A 21694-nucleotide genomic window follows, 5' to 3' on the forward strand; every position below is an offset into this window, starting at 1 on the left:
GGGCAGGGCTGTACGACGGGCGGTGTGTACGACGGGCGGAGCGTACGACGGGCGGGGCGTACGACGGGCAGGGCTGTACGACGGGCGGGGCGTACGACGGGCAGGGCTGTACGACGGGCGGGGTGTACGATGGGCGGTGTGTACGACGGGCGGGGCGTACGACGGGCAGGGCTGTACGACGGGCGGGGCGTACGACGGGCAGGGCTGTACGACGGGCGGGGCGTACGCGGGCGGGGCGTACGTCAGGCGGGGCGTACGACGGGCGGGGCGTACGACGGGCAGGGCTGTACGACGGGCGGGGCGTACGCGGGTGGGGCGTACGTCAGGCGGGGCGTACGACGGGCGGGGCGTACGACGGGCAGGGCTGTACGACGGGCGGGGCGTACGCGGGTGGGGCGTACGTCAGGCGGGGCGTACGACGGGCGGGGCGTACGACGGGCAGGGCTGTACGACGGGCGGGGTGTACGATGGGCAACTGACCCACTACCACCCGTGTCCTGCCCCCTCGCTGAGATTGGAAGCTCCGCCCGGGTGAGACTGAGGTGAGAGTGGGCTTGAACAGACCCAATGGCCCTTTTCTTGTTCCTAAGAATTCCCGGGGGTGAAATTCCTCCCGGAGTAAATTTTGTGAAAAGTTCGGAGTGAGCACAAAACAGAAAATTCTCAGTCCTTTTGTTTGTATTTTGCTGAGGTTGTGGAGTGGAGTGATTTTATCTGCTGTGTGTGCCTCGATATGACAGGGCCCGGCCCCCTCCCTACCCACAGGCTCGCCGGGGTGGGGGGAGACGCTGGAGCGTGTGCCGATTACACAAACACTCGCACCTGTTGCCAACTCTCCAGGATTGTCCTGGAGCCTCCAGGAATTAACCCGGGAGAAAAATCATAGGGGTTTTAAAAAAAACGTGGATTTCTCTTCATTTTCTTTTGAACCGTTCTGTTTATTAGTTATAAAAATATTGAAGATGGGGGAAAATTGGTTGTTTGAATCTTCCAATCGGGTAACGAAGATTCGGTTCACTTTCCTATTGGCTGTGGGAAGGCGGATCGCGGTGAGGATTGACGTGTCGGGCGACCAATGGCGGGAGCGCGCGGGGGCGGGGGTGGCTAGAGGCGGGTGGGTCATGTGATGAAACCTCCAGGAGTTGGTAACCTTCGTTGGAAGCGTTCACGCTCACTGTTCAATATAGAACTTTTTTTTTAAAATCGGTAAGAAATTATCTTAGAGCCGCACTTTATTCGGGATGCTTGCCGCTGTTCTCCGGTTTGGTTTCGCCCTCCGGTTGCGTCACGCGGTGTGATTGGAGGAGTCGGGTTGCCAAGGGAGGGGGCTGCTCTCCTTTGTGAGCTCGGTCAGGAGATCACAGAGCTTCGTTGTGACTGCAACCTGGAGTAAGAAACAAAGGAAGAAAGAAAGAAAGAAAGGGCTTGCATTTATATAGCACCTTTCTCAACCTCGGGACCTCCCAGAGCACTTTACAGCCAATGAAGTACTTTTCGAAGTGTAGTCGCCGTCGTAATGTCGGAAACGCGGCAGCCAATTTGCGCACAGCAAGATCCCACAAACAGCAATGTGATGATGACCAGATCATCTGTTTTTTTTAGTGATGTTGGTTGAGGGGTAAATATTGGCCGGGACATCGGGGGGGGGGGGGGGGGGAATTCCCCCGCTCTTCTTCCAATAGTGGCCATGGGATCGTTTACGTCCACCTGAGAGGGCAGGTGTGGCATCGGTTTAACGTCACATCCGAAAGACGGCACCTTCGGCAGTGCGGCACTCCCTCAGTACTGCACTGGGAGTGTCAGCCCGGATTGTGTGCTCAGGTCTCTGGAGTGGGGCTCGAACTCACAACCTTCTGACTCAGAGACGAGAGTGCTGTCAGACCCACTGAGCCACAGGAAGGACAAAACCAAGCAGGAAATGACATCATGCAATCGTGGGGTCAACCTATCAGCTGGCTTTCCCACTGTGCATCACCAAGCAACATGGTTCTTTGTGCTTGGATTGAGGTTTGAGGATTGAGGATTGAGATTTGAGGATTGAGGTGATGAGTGATGTCGGTGAATAATGTCGGTGTGCGGATCCACCACTGCCCCCAGCCCTCCATTATCTCCCCTTAAAGGGACATCGCTCATGGGTGTTTACTGGCTGTCAGACAGCAAGGGGCATCGCAGCCCAGCCTGATCCCATATTCCCCCGGCATCTACACACAGACATCGGTCCGGGTTACAGGATCCAGACCGGGAACCTGGACCGGATCTCCTCATCCCAAATCCAGGTCAATTATAGCCTCCGTTCTACCATCCAACTGAGTTCCACCGGAGGAGGGAAGCTGAGACCTGGTCTGTACCAAACCATGTGGGGGCGATTTTAACTCTACCGGCCCGGTGGAAGCTGAACAGGCGGGCAGTTAAAATCGGGCGGGTAACAAAGGCACAACGTTCCCGATTTTAACCTGCCCTTACTGATCAGGCAGCAAGGACGCCTGCCCAAAGCCGGCGAGGTCCCTCCTTTCCATATGCGTGTCGGGCCCCAATTATGTAATTTTAACCAGTGGCCTGAGTGGGGAAGCCGTTGTGGTTTACCCACCAGGTCGGGACAGCAGGGAAGAGGAGCTGGGGCCAGAAGAGGCCCAAACAGATACGATTTCTTTTTTTTAACTTTCAGCAGCAGGAGTGTCCCCTCCGGGCCCCATAACGACAGCTTAGGCCACCCCTGGCACGGACTCTTCCCACCCCGACCCCCGCAATCCTCCTCCTTCTCCCCCCCCCCAACCCCTCCCTCCCCCTCACCACCCCCCCCCCCCCACCCCTCCCTCCCCCTCACCCAACGTGAGACCCCTGTGAGATGGCTCCGGAAGCCCAATCCGCCACCCACCTTGTATCCACGCTGCTTCCCTCCTTTCGAGGAGCGAAGTTGGTTGGCGGGAATTTGGAGCAGCCAATGAGTTTCCAACTCGCATCCTGGCTACCCACCGGCCCAAAATCTGCCCAGAGTTAAAATCGGGACCCACGCGGTGTCTTTCCCTTCCCTTCGTGGAAAGGAACTGGCAATAACCAAACTCATGAACATGTGAATCCTTCATTAAACTTACAATGAGGGACTTCTCGTTTGTTCTCATACCTGGTACGGGACAGGCTCCTGAAGATGCTTGTGCTGTGGATGGAGATTGGTCAAAGAGTTCTGGGCATGGGTCCTGATCTCCAATGGGGTACAAGGGCCCTGTGAGACCTGAAACCCCCAAAATAAACAGTTAGAAATGGAGGTGCTGCTCATATATTCTACCTGAAGTTTACTCCATTCCTTTCCTGCGAACCCAACCCCAAGTCCATCGTTGGTTGGGAGAGCAGGACGTCGATGCTTCTTCTCAGTCAATCCACCAGTGGGCAGACTTCAGGGGGTACAGAAAGATCCTGGAGTGTTGCCTCTATTCCTCTCCTGAAGGGGGAAGCACTGTTCTGGTAACATTATTAGGGCAACGTTGAGGGAGCCTTACTCTGGATCTAACCTGTGCTGCATGTGGTCGTGCAAAGAGAGTTTTATGTTGCATCTAATTTGTACTACGCCTGATCTGGGAGCAGTGGCCGAGCCGGTAAGGGAGGGCTAATGACCCTCCCCCGCCCTGTCCATCAATCAGCTCGAGACCGGACAATTTGCCTCTGGAAGAGCACCTTCATTTTGCTCCCAGGAACCTCTGTCGCCCGTCTTTGGTCTCCAGTTTCGGCTTGAGTGTTTCCCGGCTCGGCCTTGGGTCTGGGTAATTCCCTGGTTCCCAGCTCTGTCCCCTCTCTGCCAAGCAGGCCAAATCTCGGGTTCAATCACTCCCCAATCGGCCAAACTGAGCTCCCTCCGCCACTGTCTGGGAGTGCTTCATGGGGCATTTTAGAGGGAGCTTTACTCTGCATCTAACCTGTGCTCTACCTGATATCTGAGAAAACCTGATGGGGGAGTGCAGAGGGAATCCATCCTACCCATGTTATAACTGGCCTGACGGAACCCATTGGGGAATGTAGAGGGAGTTTTACAGGTCATCAGCTCCTTCATATCACTCACAAGTCAAAGCACCTCCTCTTTCGATGGCAACACCTTTAGTCCTTCTTCATTTATCGACGTTCCAATTCCATTCTCTCCTCTGACCTGAATTGGAACTCCCACAGCTCCTCCAGATGCCTTCAAGAAGCTCAGATTCCTTTTTTGGTGCCAAACACTTCCTTTCTCCTCAACAATTCTTAAGTCTCTATAAAGCCCCAAGATTTGAACATGGCTGAGAGGCTCCACTGGTATCTCTCACACTCCTGGACAGGATGCAAGGGAAAATTTATCATCTGCTCGGTGACCCCTCTCTCACCTCAAGCCTCCAAGCTCTCCCTCCAAGTCACACACCATCCTTGGAAATATATCGCCCGTTCCTTCATCGTCACTGGGTCAAAATCCTGGAACTCCCTTCCTAACAGCACTGTGGGAGAACCGTCACCACACGGACTGCAGCGGTTCAAGAAGGCGGCTCACCACCACCTTCTCGAGGGCAATTAGGGATGGGCAATAAATGCCGGCCTCGCCAGCAATGCCCACATCCCGAGAATAAATTTTTAAAAACCCTTTCTTGTCTGTCCCTACTTTAATCCATAATATGAAGGCTTCTCTGATCTTTCCCCTCTCATTCCGTTCAAGCTCTTTTTCCTCAATGTCTCAAAGTCACGGCTCATCGCTTCATCTCCTATTTTAGCTCATTCTTTGTCAGGACCACAAATCTGTGGAGTTCCTCGCCACTCTCTGTCTTCCCTTCCTGCTACAATCTTCGGGCTTTTAAACCCAAGCTTGGTATCGCCTAATCACTATTCTCTGACTTACCTTAACCTCTCTTTTGCTCTTCTGAATCCTGGTGATGTCCTGCAGTACAGGTCTCAGCATTTCACAGTTCTTTCTCTCTTAAAGATAAGTCTGTCTGAGGCTACACCTGCCCTGGGTGGCCAACATTTATCTTTACCTTGTCTTTATCTCAAGGGGAATGGAATTCAAAGGGATGGATGTTATGTTACAATATAAAGTTTTGGTTACACCCCATTTAGAGTTCAGTTCTGGACAACACACTTCAGGAAGGATATACTGGCCGTTGAGGGGATGCAGTGCAGATTCAACAGAATGATACCGGGACTAAAAGAGTTAAATTATGAGGACTAGGCTTGTATTCCCTCAAGTTTAGAAGGTTGAAGGGTGATCTAATTGAAGTGTTTAAGATGATTAAAGGATTTGATAGGATAGAGACAGAGAAACTATCTCCTCTGGTGGGGGGAGTCCAGAACAAGGAGGCATAATCTTAAAATTAGAGCCAGGCCGTTCAGGGGGTGGTGTCAGGAAGCATTTCTTCACACAAAGGGGAGTGGAAATCTGGAACTCTCTCCCCCGAAAGTCTGTGGAGGCTGGGGGTCAATTGGAGCTTTCAAAACTGAGATTGATAAATTTTTGTTAGGTAAGAGTAACAAGGGATATGGGGCTAAGACGGGTAAATGGAATTAAGGCACAAATCAGCCATGATCTAATTGAATGGCGGAACAGGCTTGAGGGGCTGAATGGCCTCCTCCTGTTCCTGTTGTCCTGGAGACTCCAGGAATTAAAGATTAATCTCCTGGACGCCACTGTGAGCAACACCCAGGAATTAAAATCATAGGGACATTAAAGAAAAATGTCATTTTCTTTGAACGCTTTGGTTTATTAGTTAGAAAAATATTGGAGGTGGAGGAAAAGACCCAGAGGTGGAGAGACTGATAACTAAAGCTGAAGGGTAGAAGTCACTCACCTGGCCATGTTTAAAGTAGACCCGGTAAAGGGTCTCCACTCTGGCTGCTCTCACTCGGAGACACTCCCCTCTCTTGCTCAGAACGTTACACTGAATTTCTTCACCAGCTCTCGGTGGGGACTCACCGTCTCGTGTCAGGAGATCGAGGAAAGGACTTCCTGGGGAAGAGACGGGGTGGGGGGGAGGCGGGGGGAGAGGTCATTATCTGTTTTAACTTGCTGCTTGGAGATCTCATTCCAACCCATTCCAACTTAAGCACCTCGCAAACCCAGCAGACAGAGAAGGCGTTCGTTCCACCAGTCTGACCTGGATCGAAGTCCCAGGATCTCAGATGCAAAGAATCTATAAACCATTGTGGCTGCCTGGGCCTTGATATTTTAATAATCCACTACGTCGAACGGAAGGATCCATTTATTTATCTTCTGGTCTTCCAGGACTATTGAACCTGCTCCCAGTTCTCTCTGCCCCCACCACTAGGCGGCGGACTACAGCGGCCTGTGGGCGGCTTTCTCTGAGACCTGGAACTGAGTGATCAGAGGAGGTCACGGTCACTAGCTCAGACAGTGTGTGTGTGTGTCGTTGCTGCGCCACCGTCACGGGAGCGGACATTTTGTGTAGGACCTCCCTCCCTATGAGTTTCCATCGCAGTGGCATGGTGAGCAGGGAGGCCAGGAGCTCTGTACAACATGGCTGCCTCCAAGGTACCTGTACCCGACAGTTAGTGCGATTTACACAAGGCGGGGTGGGGGAGGGGAGGGGGCAGTGGGACCTGTGCATCTCGGTGCGGCCCCATTGGACCCCAATCAGGAGGTTGATCCAGAGATGTCTGAGGTGAGGGGGGGGGGAGAATAATACTGACCCTCCCCCCACCCTGCTCCCCTCTTCCCCCCTCCATAAAGTCATCCTTGGCCAAATTGTGAAACATCAGGACTCGACGCTGCAGCTGGATCTGCTGTTGGGCCTAAGACTTTTGGTTGAGAGCAAGGTCCAGCTGGACAGCTGCTGGGATTAGTCATTTGAGGCTCAGTGGTGGCACTCTCGGCTCTGAGACAGAAGGTCGTGGGTTCAAGCAGTCCGAGCCTGCATGCAGCAAGACCTGGACAACATCCAGGCTTGGGCTCATAAGTGACAAGTAATATTTGCGCCAGACAAGTGCCAGGCAATGACCATCTCCAACAAGACAGAGTCTAACCACCTCCCCTTGACATTCAATGGCATTTCGATCGCCGAATCCCCCACCATCAACATCCTAAGGGTCACCATTGACCAGAAACTGGACCAGCCATATAAATACTGTGGCTACGAGAGCAGGTCAGAGGCTGGGTATTCTGTGGCAAGTGACTCACCTCCTGACTCCCCAAAGCCTTTCCACCATCTACAAGGCACAAGTCAGGAGTGTGATGGAATACTCTCCACTTGCCTGGATGAGTGCAGCTCCAACAACACTCAAGAAGCTCGACACCATCCAGGACAAAGCAGCCCGCTTGATTGGCACCCCATCCACCACCCTAAACATTCACTCCCTTCACCACCGGCGCACAGTGGCTGCAGTGTGCACCATCCACAGGATGCACTGTAGCAACTCGCCAAGGCTTCTTCGACAGCACCTCCCAAACCCGCGACCTCTACCACCTAGAAGGACAAGAGCAGCAGGCACATGGGAACAACACCACCTGCACGTTCCCCTCCAAGTCACACACCATCCCGACTTGGAAATATATCGCCGTTCCTTCATCGTTGCTGGGTCAAAATCCTGGAACTCCCTTCCTAACAGCACTGTGGGAGAACCGTCACCACACGGACTGCAGCGGTTCAAGAAGGCGGCTCACCACCACCTTCTCAAGGGCAATTAGGGATGGGCAATAAATGCCGGCCTCGCCAGCGACGCCCACATCCCATGAACGAATAAAAAAAAAAGTCCCACTCCAGAGATTTAAGTACAAAATCTAGGCCGACACTCCAGTGCAGTTCTGAGGGAGCGCTGCACTGTCATAGGTGTCGTCTTTCAGAACGACTCATTAACCCGAGGCCCGTCTGCCCGCTCAGGTGGATGTGAAAGATCCCACAATACTATTTTAAGAAGAGCAAGGGATTTCTCCCCTGTGCCCTGGCCAATATTTATTCCTCAACCAACAGGTTATCTGATCATTGCTGTTTGTGGGATCTTGCTGTGCACAAATTGGCTGCCGTGTTTCCTACATGGCAACAGTGCCTAGATTTCAAAAGTACTTAATTGGCTGTAAAGCACTTTGGGACATCCTAGATCGTAAAAGACGCTATATAAATGCAAGTGTTTCTTTCTCACATTTCATACACATATACTCCCACTGAAGATTCCCAGGTAACGATGGGAGCACTGGGTGATTATTCCCTCCCTAACCTGGCTAGCCAGCATCCTCTAGTTCCTACGCTCTCCTGTCGCTCACCATCAGGGCCGTACAATCTGTAGGCCGTTTTCTTTCCCGGGAGTGTCATCTTCTCCCTGTCCTCGCTCAGTTTGATCCGAGGTTTCCCACAGACCTGCGTCAGCTGAAGAGCAAAGAAAGCGAGTCAGTCAGAACCTGGTGGGAGACAGAAACCCGGGAATTCCCAAATGCCGGAGAATAAATAAAACAATCCGGGGCGGGTGTTGGGGTTGAGATTATTAGGGATGATTTCCCGGTACTCGCTGCCGATGGGTGAGGCTCCCCAATGGGAGCTCGCGCGCGGAGAATTGGACCTTGTGCTTTTCTCTCCTCCTATCCCGGCTGAGATGAGGGGCCTGTCAACACTCAGGCCCCAATTTTAATGAGGGGGGGGACACGGGTATAGACTGCTCAAGCACCAAAGAGGGGGAGTCCAGGGGGTCCCGGAGACCTCAGCCCATCTTAACGGCCGGGCTTCGTTACTGGATCTTTCACTGGAGTCCCGTCCGAGCCCAGCCAGACGGGAGTGGAGCATCGCAGGCAGGGGGGGGGCAATCGGAGGCGGGGGGAGGGATCGCAGGCAGGTAGAAATCGCAACGGGGGGGGGGGGGAAAATCGCAGGCGGGGGGGGAAATCGCAGGTGGGGGGGGGCATCGCAGATGGGGGGGGTCGCAGGCAGGGAGGTGTCGCAGGCAGGGGGGGGTCGCAGGCAGGGGGGGGGGTCGCAGGCAGGGGGGGGGGTCGCAGGCAGGGGGGGGGGTCGCAGGCAGGGGGGGGGGTCGCAGGCAGGGGGGGGGTCGCAGGCAGAGGGGGTTGCAGGCAGGGGGGGGTCGCAGGCGGGGGGGGTCGCAGGCAGGGGGGAATCACAGGCGGGGGGGGAAATCGCAGGTGGGGGATCGCAGGCAGGGGGGGGGGATCGCAGGCAGGGGGGAAATCGCAGGCGGGGGGGGAAATCGCAGGCGGGGGGGAAATCGCAGGTGGGGGGGGGTCACAGGCAGGGGGGGGATCGCAGGCAGGGGGGGGATCGCAGGCAGGGGGGGGATCGCAGGCAGGGGGGGGATCGCAGGCAGGGGACACCTGGGGAATCGATCCCCTGGCATTCAGGTAAGTTTTTTTTTGGGGGGGGGGGAAGCCGTCACTACTCTCCCCTCCCCTCAGGTCTCAGACTAAAATACCAGATCGGATCCCGATGACATTATGAGCAGGTTAATATTCGGGACACGCCGGGATTTGATGGGGGGAGGGGGGTAAGCTGTTGTCCTGATTTTAAGTGCCCTCCCCCACCGCCCCCCCAGTTTCTGCCAGGCCGAGGGGAGGTAGTTACAATCAGGGCCTCACTGTCTGGGCTGGAATATGAAGCCATTCGGCCAATGGATAGGAGGAAGCCTGGCACCTGGGGACTGGTACCCAACATCTGGGAGAGAAGGGCAGGAAACTCAAGGCTGGAATATGGGACATCTTTTGCTTCCAGTGATAACCAGTGCTCATGAGGGTCCGGTAAAAGGGCTCATACTGGCTGCCTTGTGAGTGAGGACATTTCATCCCCCTCACACCAGTCAAACCCAACCAACCACCCCCAAATTACACCAACAAAGGGGGGTTGGGGAAGGTGGAAAAAGATGATCTTGGAATTGGACATATACTCAAAAAGGAAAAATTTACAGGGCTATGAGGAAAGGGCAGGCAGTGGGACTAATTGGATAGCTCTTTCAAAGAGCCAGCACAGGCATGATGGGCTGAATGGCCTCCTCCTGTGCTGCATGATTCTATGAGTCTATGATTGTATATCACTGACACCGTCACGCTCCCGTTTGACAAACAACAAGTTCACAAGATAGATACCAAGGAGGAAGGCCATTGGGTTCATACTAGATCATCCATCTAGAAACCCTGTTGTTCTCCCCCTCCCTCTCCCCAATATCCAGCTGGTTCCAGTTTATTCAATGTATTGATCACTCTCTCTGTGACCAGGAGCTTCTTGATATCAGTCCTAAATTCCCCCAGTTTGAACCCGTGTCCCTTTGCCCAGACTGTCACCCGTGGCTCACTGGGTAGCACTCACCTCTGGGTCAGAATCTCCTGATGCCCCTCCTCTCCTCCTGATCCTCCCGCTGCCCCGCCCCTTCCTGATTCTCCCAATGCCCCTCTACCTCCTGATTCTCCCGGTGCCCCTCCCCCATCTCCCGGTGTCCCTCCCCCTCCCCTTCCTGATTCTCCCGGTGTCCCTCCCCCTCTCCCTCCTGATTCTCCCAGTGTCCCTCCCCCTCTCCCTCCTGATTCTCCCAGTGTCCCTCCCCCTCTCCCTCCTGATTCTCCCGTTTCTCCCCCCCCCCCCAGTTTCTCCCGGTGTCCCTCCTGATTCTCCCAGTGTCCCTCCCCCTCTCCCTCCTGATTCTCCCGGTGTCCCTCCCCCTCTCCCTCCTGATTCTCCCGGTGCTCCTCCCCCTCTCCCTCCTGATTCTCCCGGTGTCCCTCCCCCTCTCCCTCCTGATTCTCCCGGTGCTCCTCCCCCTCTCCCTCCTGATTCTCCCGGTGTCCCTCCCCCTCTCCCTACTGATTCTCCCGGTGTCCCTCCCCCTCTCCCTCCTGATTCTCCCGGTGCTCCTCCCCCTCTCCCTCCTGATTCTCCCGGTGTCCCTCCCCCTCTCCCTCCTGATTCTCCCGGTGTCCCTCCCCCTCTCCCTCCTGATTCTCCCGGTGTCCCTCCCCCTCTCCCTCCTGATTCTCCCGGTGTTCCTCCCCCTCTCCCTCCTGATTCTCCCGGTGTTCCTCCCCCTCTCCCTCCTGATTCTCCCGGTGTCCCTCTCCCTCCTGATTCTCCCGGTGTCCCTCCCCCTCTCCCTCCTGATTCTCCCGGTGCTCCTCCCCCTCTCCCTCCTGATTCTCCCGGTGTCCCTCCCCCTCTCCCTCCTGATTCTCCCGGTGTTCCTCCCCTTCTCCCTCCTGATTCTCCCTGTGCTCCTCCCCCTCCTGATTCTCCCGGTGATTCTCCTGGTGCTCCTCCTGATTCTCCCGGTGTCCCTCCCCCTCCTGATTCTCCCGGTGTTCCTCCCCCTCTCCCTCCTGATTCTCCCGGTGTTCCTCCCCCTCTCCCTCCTGATTCTCCCGGTGTCCCTCCCCCTCCTGATTCTCCCGGTGTCCCTCTCCCTCCTGATTCTCCCGGTGTCCCTCTCCCTCCTGATTCTCCCGGTGTCCCTCCCCCTCTCCCTCCTGATTCTCCCGGTGCTCCTCCCCCCTTTCCGTCTCTCCCGAGTACCGACGTGGATGGCGCCTGTGCTGAATTCCTAAAGGCTGCTGTGGACGAGAGTGAGTGAGGCAGGAGTGCCCACCAGAGGCAAACGGTCCAGTTCGTAGCTGTAGTCTCTGTAACCTCCCCCAGCCCCACCACTTGTGATGGATGAGAGGACTCCCGGCCTGTGTGTTGTATTTTCACCTGTTGCTCTTTGGCAATCAATCAGTTTCTTTGCTAAAGATCTCACTGGTGATGGACTGGGGTTGACAATTGTAAACAATTTTACAACACCAAGTTATAGTCCAGCAATTTTATTTTAAATTCACAAGCTTTCGGAGGCTTCCTCCTTCGTCAGGTAAATGAAACATTTACCTGACGAAGGAGGAAGCCTCCGAAAGCTTGTAGATTTCAAATAAAAATTGTTGGACTATAACTTGGTGTTGTAAAATTGTTTACAAAAGATCTCACTGACAGTGTGACCCACCCTCCCCTCCGGGTACCTTCTACCCAGCCTCCCTCTACCACAGTACCTTGTAGACGCAGCCCAAGGACGGCTGGGAAGTGCAAGTGACCAGGTGCGTTCCCACGCCAATTGAATCAATTTCATTCCGCTGGAAAACAAGGAATTGGACATTCAGGGGCTGAGGGTGAGAGTGAGGAGTGAGGGGAGGGGGCAGAGCAGGAGGGTAAGAGTGAGGAGTGAGGGGAGGGGGCAGAGCAGGAGGGTTAGAGTGAGGAGTGAGGGGGCAGAGCAGGAGGGTTAGAGTGAGGAGTGAGGGGGCAGAGCAGGGGGATTAGAGTGAGGAGAGGGGGCAGAGCAGGAGGGTTAGAGTGAGGAGAGGGGGCAGAGCAGGAGGGTTAGAGTGAGGAGTGAAGGGAAAGGGCAGAGCAGGAGAGTAAGAGTGAGGAGTGAGGAGAGGGGGCAGAGCAGGAGGGTAAGAGTGAGGAGTGAGGGGGCAGAGCAGGGGGATTAGAGTGAGGAGAGGGGGCAGAGCAGGAGGGTTAGAGTGAGGAGTGAGGGGAAGGGGCAGAGCAGGAGGGTAAGAGTGAGGAGTGAGGGGAGGGGGCAGAGCAGGAGGGTAAGAGTGAGGAGTGAGGGGGCAGAGCAGGAGGGTTAGAGTGAGGAGTGAGGGGGCAGAGCAGGAGGGTTAGAGTGAGGAGTGAGGGGGCAGAGCAGGGGGATTAGAGTGAGGAGAGGGGGCAGAGCAGGAGGGTTAGAGTGAGGAGTGAGGGGAAGGGGCAGAGCAGGAGGGTAAGAGTGAGGAGTGAGGGGAGGGGGCAGAGCAGGAGGGTAAGAGTGAGGAGTGAGGGGGCAGAGCAGGGGGATTAGAGTGAGGAGAGGGGGCAGAGCAGGAGGGTTAGAGTGAGGAGTGAGGGGAAGGGGCAGAGCAGGAGGGTAAGAGTGAGGAGTGAGGGGAGGGGGCAGAGCAGGAGGGTTAGAGTGAGGAGTGAGGGGAGGGGGCAGAGCAGGAGGGTTAGAGTGAGGAGAGGGGGCAGAGCAGGAGGGTTAGAGTGAGGAGTGAGGGGGCAGAGCAGGAGGGTTAGAGTGAGGAGAGGGGGCAGAGCAGGAGGGTAAGAGTGAGGAGTGAGGGGAGGGGGCAGAGCAGGAGGGTTAGAGTGAGGAGTGAGGGGAGGGGGCAGAGCAGGAGGGTTAGAGTGAGGAGAGGGGGCAGAGCAGGAGGGTTAGAGTGAGGAGTGAGGGGGCAGAGCAGGAGGGTTAGAGTGAGGAGAGGGGGCAGAGCAGGAGGGTTAGAGTGAGGAGAGGGGGCAGAGCAGGAGGGTTAGAGTGAGGAGTGAGGGGGCAGAGCAGGGGGATTAGAGTGAGGAGAGGGGGCAGAGCAGGAGGGTTAGAGTGAGGAGAGGGGGCAGAGCAGGAGGGTTAGAGTGAGGAGTGAGGGGTGGGGGCAGAGCAGGAGGGTTAGAGTGAGGATTGAGGGGGCAGAGCAGGGGGATTAGAGTGAGGAGAGGGGGCAGAGCAGGAGGGTTAGAGTGAGGCGAGGGGGCAGAGCAGGAGGGTTAGAGTGAGGGGAGGGGACAAAGCAGGAGGGTTAGAGTGAGGTGCTGTTGGTCTGTCACTCTAACCTGACACTGTAGGCATGTGTCACTCTCGCCTGTTCTGCCAGTGAGTCACTCTCGCCTGGTTCTGTTGGTGTGTCGCTCTCACCTGGTTCTGTCGGTGTGTCACTCTCACCTGTTCTGTCGGTGTGTCACTCTCGCCTGTTCTGTCAGTGTGTCACTCTCGCCTGGTTCTGTCGGTGTGTCACTCTCGCCTGGTTCTTTCGGTGTGTCACTCTCACCTGTTCTGTCGGTGTGTCACTCTCACCTGGTTCTGTCGGTGTGTCACTCTCACCTGGTTCTGTCGGTGTGTCACTCTCACCTGTTCTGTCGGTGTGTCACTCTCACCTGGTTCTGTCGGTGTGTCGCTCTCACCTGTTCTGTCGGTGTGTCACTCTCACCTGGTTCTGTCGGTGTGTCGCTCTCACCTGTTCTGTCGGTGTGTCACTCTCACCTGGTTCTGTCAGTGTGTCACTCTCACCTGTTCTGTCGGTGTGTCACTCTCACCTTGGTTCTGTCGGTGTGTCACTCTCACCTGGTTCTGTCAGTGTGTCGCTCTCACCTGTTCTGTCGGTGTGTCACTCTCACCTGGTTCTGTCGGTGTGTCACTCTCACCTGGTTCTGTCGGTGTGTCACTCTCACCTGGTTCTGTCGGTGTGTCACTCTCACCTGGTTCTGTCGGTGTGTCACTCTCACCTGGTTCTGTCGGTGTGTCACTCTCACCTTGGTTCTGTCGGTGTGTCACTCTCACCTGGTTCTGTCGGTGAGTCGCTCTCACCTGTTCTGTCGGTGTGTCACTCTCACCTGGTTCTGTCGGTGTGTCACTCTCACCTTGGTTCTGTCGGTGTGTCACTCTCACCTTGGTTCTGTCGGTGTGTCACTCTCACCTGGTTCTGTCGGTGTGTCACTCTCACCTGTTCTGTCGGTGTGTCACTCTCACCTGGTTCTGTCGGTGAGTCGCTCTCACCTGTTCTGTCGGTGTGTCACTCTCACCTGGTTCTGTCGGTGTGTCACTCTCACCTGGTTCTGTCGGTGTGTCACTCTCACCTTGGTTCTGTCGGTGTGTCACTCTCACCTTGGTTCTGTCGGTGTGTCACTCTCACCTTGGTTCTGTCGGTGTGTCACTCTCACCTGGTTCTGTAGGTCTATAAGATCCTTTTCACTGATGCCGTTGCTTACAATAATGGGTACATCTGAAAACCAGGACACTCCAAATCTGAAGGAATAAAGCAGTTACTCCTCTAACAGCTTTTTACACCAGAGGAGGGGAGAAATTTGGAAAAAAAACAAAAGAGAAATCAAGGTGATGAAGGCATGCCAGACTCACTCTGCAGCGCAGGTTCGTAGTGTGCGGCGGACCTTTAACGACTGCTGGACCAGGTCTCCACTGTCCAGCCGCAGTCCGACTGTTCGGTACCCCAGTTCGTGCAGAGCCAAGGACACGGCGCAGAAGTTGGGCACTCCGCTCCTGAAAGGCAACGTGACGACAGTGTGAGGAACCTCCGCCAGCTCTCCATTTTCACACCGTCCAAACCATCCCAGGCCAAAAACGGCTCCTCAGGAGCTCAGGTAGTCCAGGAGTCAGCACAAACATTGGCATAGGCACACTGGGTTAAATAGCCAACATCATATTAAGCTAGAATCATAGAATGTACGTAACAGAAACAGGCCATTTGGCCCAACAGGTCTATGCTCCATACAAGCCTGTTCCCTCCCTTCTTCATCTAACTCTTTCAGCACATCCTTCTATTCCTTTCTCCCTCATGTGTTTATCTAGCTTCCCCTAAAATGCATCTCCGCTATTCGCCTCAACTATTCCTTGTGGTAGCGAGTTCCACATTCTAAACACTCTCTGGGTAAAGAAGTTTCTCCTGAATTCCCTATTGGATTTATTAGTGACTATCTTATGTTTATGGCCCCTGGTTTGGTCTCCCCCACAAGTGGGAGCAGAGAGTTGCAAAGGGACATTGATAGATTAAGTGAGTGGGCAAAACTGTGGCAGATGGAGTTCAACGTGGGGAAATGTGAGGTCATCCACTTTGGACCTAAGAAAGATAGATCAGAGTATTTTCTAAATGGTAAGAAACCAGAAACTGTGGAGGAGCAGAGAAATTTAGGGATCCAAGTACAGAAATCACTAAAAACTAGTGGATAGGTACAAAAAATAATTTAAAAGGCTAATGAAATGTTGGCTTTTATCTCAAGGGGGCTGGAATACGAAGGGGTGGAAGTTATGCTACAGTTATATAAAGCTCTGGTTAGACCCCATTTAGAGTACTGTGTTCAGTTCTGAGCACCGCACCTCAGGAAGGATCTATTGGCCTTGGAGGGGGTGCAGCGCAGATTCACCAGAATGATACCGGGGCTAAAAGGGTTAAATTACGATGACAGGTTGCATGGACTAGGCTTGTATTCCCTTGAATATAGAAGATTGCGGGGTTTTCTAATTGAGGTGTTTAAGATGATCAAAGGATCTGATAGGGTAGATAGAGAGAAACTATTTCCTCTGGTGGGAGAGTCCAGAACAATGGGGCATAATCTTAAAATTAGAGCCAGGCCGTTCAGGGGTGATGTCAGGAAGCACTTCTTCACACAAAGGGGAGTGGAAATCTAGAACTCTCCCCCCCAAAAAAAGCTGTTGAGGCCGGGGGTCAATTGAAAATTTCAAAACTGAGATTGATCGATTTTTGTTAGGCGAGGGTATTAAGGGTTACAGAACCAAGGCAGGTAGATGGAGTTAAGATACAGGTCAGCCCAGATCTAATTGAATGGTGGAGCAGACTCGAGGGGTTGAATGGCCTCCTCCTGTTCCTTATATCCTACGTTCCTATGGTTCGTTTGCCAATTATCTTAAATCTGTGTCCTCTGGTTACCGACCCTCCTGCCACTGGAAACAGTTTCTCCCCATCTTCTCTATCAAAACACTTAATGATTTTGAACACCTCTATTAAAACTCCTCTTAACTTTCTCTGTTCTGAGGAGAACAACCCCAGCTTCTCCAGTCTCTCCACACAACTGAAGTCCCTCATCCCTGGTACCATTCTAGTAAATCTCCTCTGCACCCATTCCAAGGCCTTGATGTCCTTAGTAGTAAGGGTTAATGGAATTAAATCAGTCTCCGAACACAAAGAGGTGCAGAGACCAGCAGCAGGAAATAGGTGGACTTGCTCTTGGTTGGGCCTAACAGGCCATCCCTAGGCCTGGTTTCCTTCAGTGCAGCCTGCACTGGAACCAGCTGTCTCAGGCAAACCAATCTTGGTGAGAGGGCCTCAAACATGATTTAGGCCCCTTATTTGCATATGTCTGTTGCATTACCCTTTCGCGATCCAAGAATGTCCCAAAGCGCTTTACAGCCAAGGGAGTACTTTTGAAGTGGAGCCACTGTTGAAATGTAGGAAAATGGGGCAACCAATTTGCGCACAGCAGGATCCCACAAAGAGCAATGAAATAATGACCAAAATAATCTGTTTTTTTAGTGATGTTGGTTGAGGCATAAATATTGGCCAGGGCACCAGGGAGAATTCCCCTGCACATCTTTGAAATAGTGCCATGGGATCTTTTACATCCACCTGAGGGAGCAGACAGGAACTAGGTTTAACGTCTCATTTGAAAGACGGCACCTTCAACAGTGCAGCACTCCCTCAGTATTGCACTTGGAGTGTCAACCTAGATTATGTGCTCAAGCCCCTGGAGTGGAACCTGAACCCATGAGGGAGATAGAACAAGTCCAGGGAACTATAGACCAACTAGCCTAACATCAGTGGTAGGAAAGATAATGGAATCCTTACTCAAAGATGTAATAGAACGACATCTAGAGAATGAAAATACAATAAAGAATAGTCAGCACGGATTTCAGAAGGGAAAGTCATGCTCGACCAACCTTATTGAATTCGTTGAAGAAGTAACAGAAAGAGTAGTCGGTTAATGCAGCAGATGTAATATATTTGGATTTCAAAAAGGCCTTCGATAAGATATCACATTGAAGACTCATGGCTAAGGTCAGAGCATGTGGAGTCAGGGGACAAGTAGTAGAATGGATAGCAAGCTGGCTACAAAACAGAAAACAGAGAGTAGGGGTGAAAGGTCGTTACTCAGACTGGCAAAAGATGAGAAGTGATGTTCCACAGGGATCGGTGCTGGGACCACTGTTGTTCACAATTTACATTAACGGTTTGGATTCGGGAATCAGAAGTACGATTTCAAAATTTGCGGATGACACCAAATTGGGGAGTGCAGTTAATACTCAGGAAGAATGTGTCAAAATGCAAGAAAACATTAATATAATTGGCAAATGAATTTCAATATGGATAAGTACGAGGTGATACTTAAGGAGAAGAGAGCCCAGAATGCACGGGAGAGGGCGAGGACCAGAGTGGGGCTGCTGATTGGCGGAGGGATCAGAGGGGACATGAGGAAAAACTTTTTTACCCAGAGGGTGGTGGGTGTATGGAATTCGCTGCCCGAATTGGTGGTAGAGGCAGGGACCCTCAACTCTTTTAAAAGTACCTGGACCTGCACCTAAAGTGCTGTAAGCTGCAGGGCTACGGACCGGGTGCTGGAAGGTGGGATTAGAATGGGCACCTGGTTGTTCTTCGAGCCGGTGCGGACACGACGGGCCGAATGGCCCCCTTCTGTGCTGTATCTTTTCTATGGTTCTATGGGACGTGAGGGCATCTCTGAGATAGTGTCGCGGGTAAGTGCTTCAAGCTTCAAGTATGGCTCACAAATGAGTCCATTCAGGCCCTGACAACGGCCCTTCGGACTCAGGGTGAACAACATTCTGCCGCCTTAAACAGGCAGGCAGATACTCTGGCACTGGCCTTACAAGGCTTCACACATGCCCTCCAAACTGTCGTCCAGCAGAGTGGTAGGAGTGGTGTGGGCCTGGCCCAGGGGAGGGATGATAGCGAAAGGGGACATGGAAGTGGGGACGCCACTCAAGGCACCCCCATGTCTCACCCGTTGCCCCCCTCTCAACCAGTACGCGCAATGCTGCCCCTTCTCCTGGTGGCCGAGTCTGCCCCTGCACAGGTGCAGGTGGAGCAGTCTTTGGAGGGGCCCCTCACGGGTACCAAAACCCAGAGGGCGTCCGCCCAAAGCATCTCATCGGTCAGGGCATGAACAAGAGCAACCTGCCACTACCTCTGCTGCAGCCACAGGGGATGCACCACGTAGAAGTAGTCAGAAGTGAAAGGCGCAGGTTTTGTGAGCACAAAGGGGATGCACAAGGGTGTTTGACCGTTTGTCATATTTTTTATTTATATTTGCTTTTTGTTAAACTCACATTAAATAATATTATTGTCACCACTACTGCCACGTGTTGGCCAAGCTTGACTGGTTTCTGTAATAAGGCCCTTTCATGAGATTCACCATGAACGCCCACACTTGATGCCACCCATTGGGTCACGCTACAGTGGGTGTATGTGTAGTTGCAGGACTATTTTGTGGGGAGGGTGGGGGCTGGTGTGGCCGCAGCTCCGTCCAGGTGGTGAGGACTGGACTCTTCACACTGTCTGATGTTAGGAGAACCGTTCACATATCAGTGACTTCCTGGCCTCACGAGCAGCCAGGTGAGCCGCTGTTCTGCCCATGGGTTGCTCCTGCAATTGAGGTCATGGATTTAGCAAGGCTTTTGACAAGGTCCCACATGGCAGATTGGTCAAAAAAGTAAAGGCCCATGGGATCCAAGGGAATGCAGCAAATTGGATCCTAAATTGGCTCAGTGGCAGGAAGCAAAGGGTAATGGTCGACGGGTGTTTATGCGACTGGAAGGCTGTTTCCAGTGGGGTGCCGTAGGGCTCGGTACTAGGTCCTTTGCTTTTTGTGGTATACGTTAACGATTTGGACTTAAACATAGAGGGCATGATTAGGAAATTTGCTGAAGACACAAAGATAGGCCGTGTGGTTGATAGTGAGGAGGAAAGCTGGAGACTGCAGAAGGATATCATTGGACTGGTCAGATGGGCAGAAAAGTGGCAAATGGAGTTCAATCCGGAGAAGTGTGAGGTAATGCATTTGGGGAGAGCAAACAAGGCAACAGAATACACAATAAACGGGAGGGTACTGAGAGGTGTAGAGGAAGTGAGGGACCTTGGAGTGCGTGTCCACAGATCCCTGAAGGTAGCAGGACAGGTAGATAAGGTGGTTAAAGAAGGCATATGGAATGCTTTCCTTTATTAGCCGAGGCATAGAATATAAAAGCAGGGATGTTATGCTGGAACTGTATAAAACACTAGTTAGGCCACAGCTTGAGTACTGCGCACAGTTCTGGTCACCACATTACAGGAAGGATGTAATTGCACTAGAGAGGGTGCAGAGGAGATTTACGAGGATGTTGCCAGGACTGGAGAATTTTAACTATGATGACAGATTGGATAGGCTGGGGTTGTTTTCCTTGGAACAGAGGAGGCTGAGGGGTGATTTGATTGAGGTGTACAAAATTATGAGGGGCCGAGATAGAGTGGATAGGAAGGACCTATTTCCCTTAGCGGAGGGGTCAATAACCAGGGGGCATAGATTTAAAGTGATTGGTAGAAGGATTAGAGCGGAAATGAGGAAATCTTTTTTTCACCCAGAGGATGGTGGGGGTCTGGAACTCACTACCTGAGAGGGGGGTAGAGGCAGAAACCCTCAACTCATTAAAAAATACCTGGATGTGCACCTGAAGAGCCGTGACCTGCAGGGCTACGGACCAAATGCGGGAAAGTGGGATTAGGCTGGGTGGCTCGTTTCTCAGCCAGCGTGGACACAATGGGCCGAATGGCCTCCTTCTGTGCCGTAAATTTTCTATGATTTCTATGATTCTACCTCATCACATTGTACGTGTCGGCCAAAGCGATGAAGTTCCTCGGATACGACATGGCGTAGGAAATGAAGGCCGCCAACTCGGAGGAATTGATTTGATCCTGAGGCACTTGCAGAAGCCGACAGACCCGAGCGAGCCACTCTTTACAGAGAGAGACAAAATCCACTGCTGGCTGTCCTTCCAACGCCGGCTTCAGAGTCTGGTAGGGGGTGGGAAAAAAAATAAAGTGTGAAGTGAGTTTGGACATTCTAAGGCCTAGAAATTGGTCCGTTTTTCGGGCCCTACTCGGACTACTAAGGCCCCAATATGGCGGGCAGGAAGCACGTGCGCATTTCCGGCCAGAAGTGCGCCGCTCCTTTACCCGGTACTAACATCCCTAGCCTTGGTGACCTACAACCTCTCGATCTGAAAACAAGGATGAGAATTTTAAAATCGAGGCGTTGCCCGCCCGGGAGCCAATGCAGGTCATCGAGCACAGGGGTGATGGGAGAACGGGACTTGGTGCGAGATTTGGAATAGTTGAGTCTAGAGGTAACAAAGGCACGGACGAGGGTTTCAGCAGCAGATGAGCCATATTGGGTAAGGACAAAGAATACGAGTCCTTTACCACGCCTGAAACAGGCATATGTAAATAAGGGGCCTAATGCTGGTTTGAGGCCCCCTCTCCAAGATTGGTTTGCCTGAGGCAGCCAACGCCATCACAAGCTGCACCCACGGAAACCAGGCCTAGGGACGGGCCCAACCAAGAAGGTAAGTGAGTTACCTGAATGTGGAGCCGGGAGTAGCAGGAGAAATGGGTCTCTCGATCCAGTTCCTGGTGGGAATAGGTCCACTGCACACAGCTGTCCCTAATTCATTATTAATTGGCACTAAATTGGGAATCTCACTCAGCGAGGCCACGGCGGTGGGGGGAAATAGATAAACTTCACATTAGATGAGGGGCTGAGGCATTGTTGGAACAGTGGCGTGGGAACTTTACACCACATGGAACCATGTTGTACCTGGCTTGGCACTGCTGTAGGCTGAGCCCGGGTACCTGAAATGTTCCATTACCCAGTACTAACATCCCTCACCTTGGTGACCTACAACCTCTCGATCTGACAACAAGGATGAGCATTTTAAAATCGAGGCTTTGTCGGACCGGGAGCCAATGTAGGTCAACAAGCACAGGGGTGATGGGTGAACGATACTTGGTGCGAGATTTGGAATAGTCGAGTCTAGAGGTAACAAAGGCACGGACGAGGGTTTCAGCAGCAGATGAGCTGAGGCGGGGGCGGAGACGGGCGATGTTACGGAGGTGGAAGTAGACGGTTTTGGTGATGGAGCGGATATGGGGTCAGAGGCTCAGCTCAGAGTCAAATAGGATGCCTTGAAGCATACATCCAAGTACAGAGTTGAGTGC

General features: G+C 53.2%; 1 protein-coding gene across 2 annotated transcripts in view; it reads right to left on the reverse strand.

Moving 5' to 3' along the window:
- Positions 1–917: 917 nt before the first annotated feature.
- naprt (nicotinate phosphoribosyltransferase) overlaps positions 918–21694 on the reverse strand; it is a 113166-nt gene continuing 92389 nt past the window's right edge. Inside the window, exons 6-13 of one of the 2 annotated variants that reach the window (XM_067968438.1) lie at positions 20295–20491; positions 14815–14955; positions 14619–14703; positions 11963–12043; positions 8222–8324; positions 5796–5953; positions 3122–3229; positions 918–1384 (exon numbers count right to left, since the gene is read on the reverse strand). In XM_067968438.1, the coding sequence (XP_067824539.1) occupies positions 1286–1384; positions 3122–3229; positions 5796–5953; positions 8222–8324; positions 11963–12043; positions 14619–14703; positions 14815–14955; positions 20295–20491 (972 nt within the window). In that variant the 3' untranslated portion in view covers positions 918–1285. The remainder of the gene's footprint in view (positions 1385–3121; positions 3230–5795; positions 5954–8221; positions 8325–11962; positions 12044–14618; positions 14704–14814; positions 14956–20294; positions 20492–21694) is intronic. The other variant, XM_067968447.1, reaches the window with a different exon arrangement.

The sequence above is a fragment of the Heptranchias perlo genome, chromosome 2, assembly GCF_035084215.1.
Source record: "Heptranchias perlo isolate sHepPer1 chromosome 2, sHepPer1.hap1, whole genome shotgun sequence".
In the NCBI taxonomy this organism is placed as follows: domain Eukaryota; kingdom Metazoa; phylum Chordata; class Chondrichthyes; order Hexanchiformes; family Hexanchidae; genus Heptranchias; species Heptranchias perlo.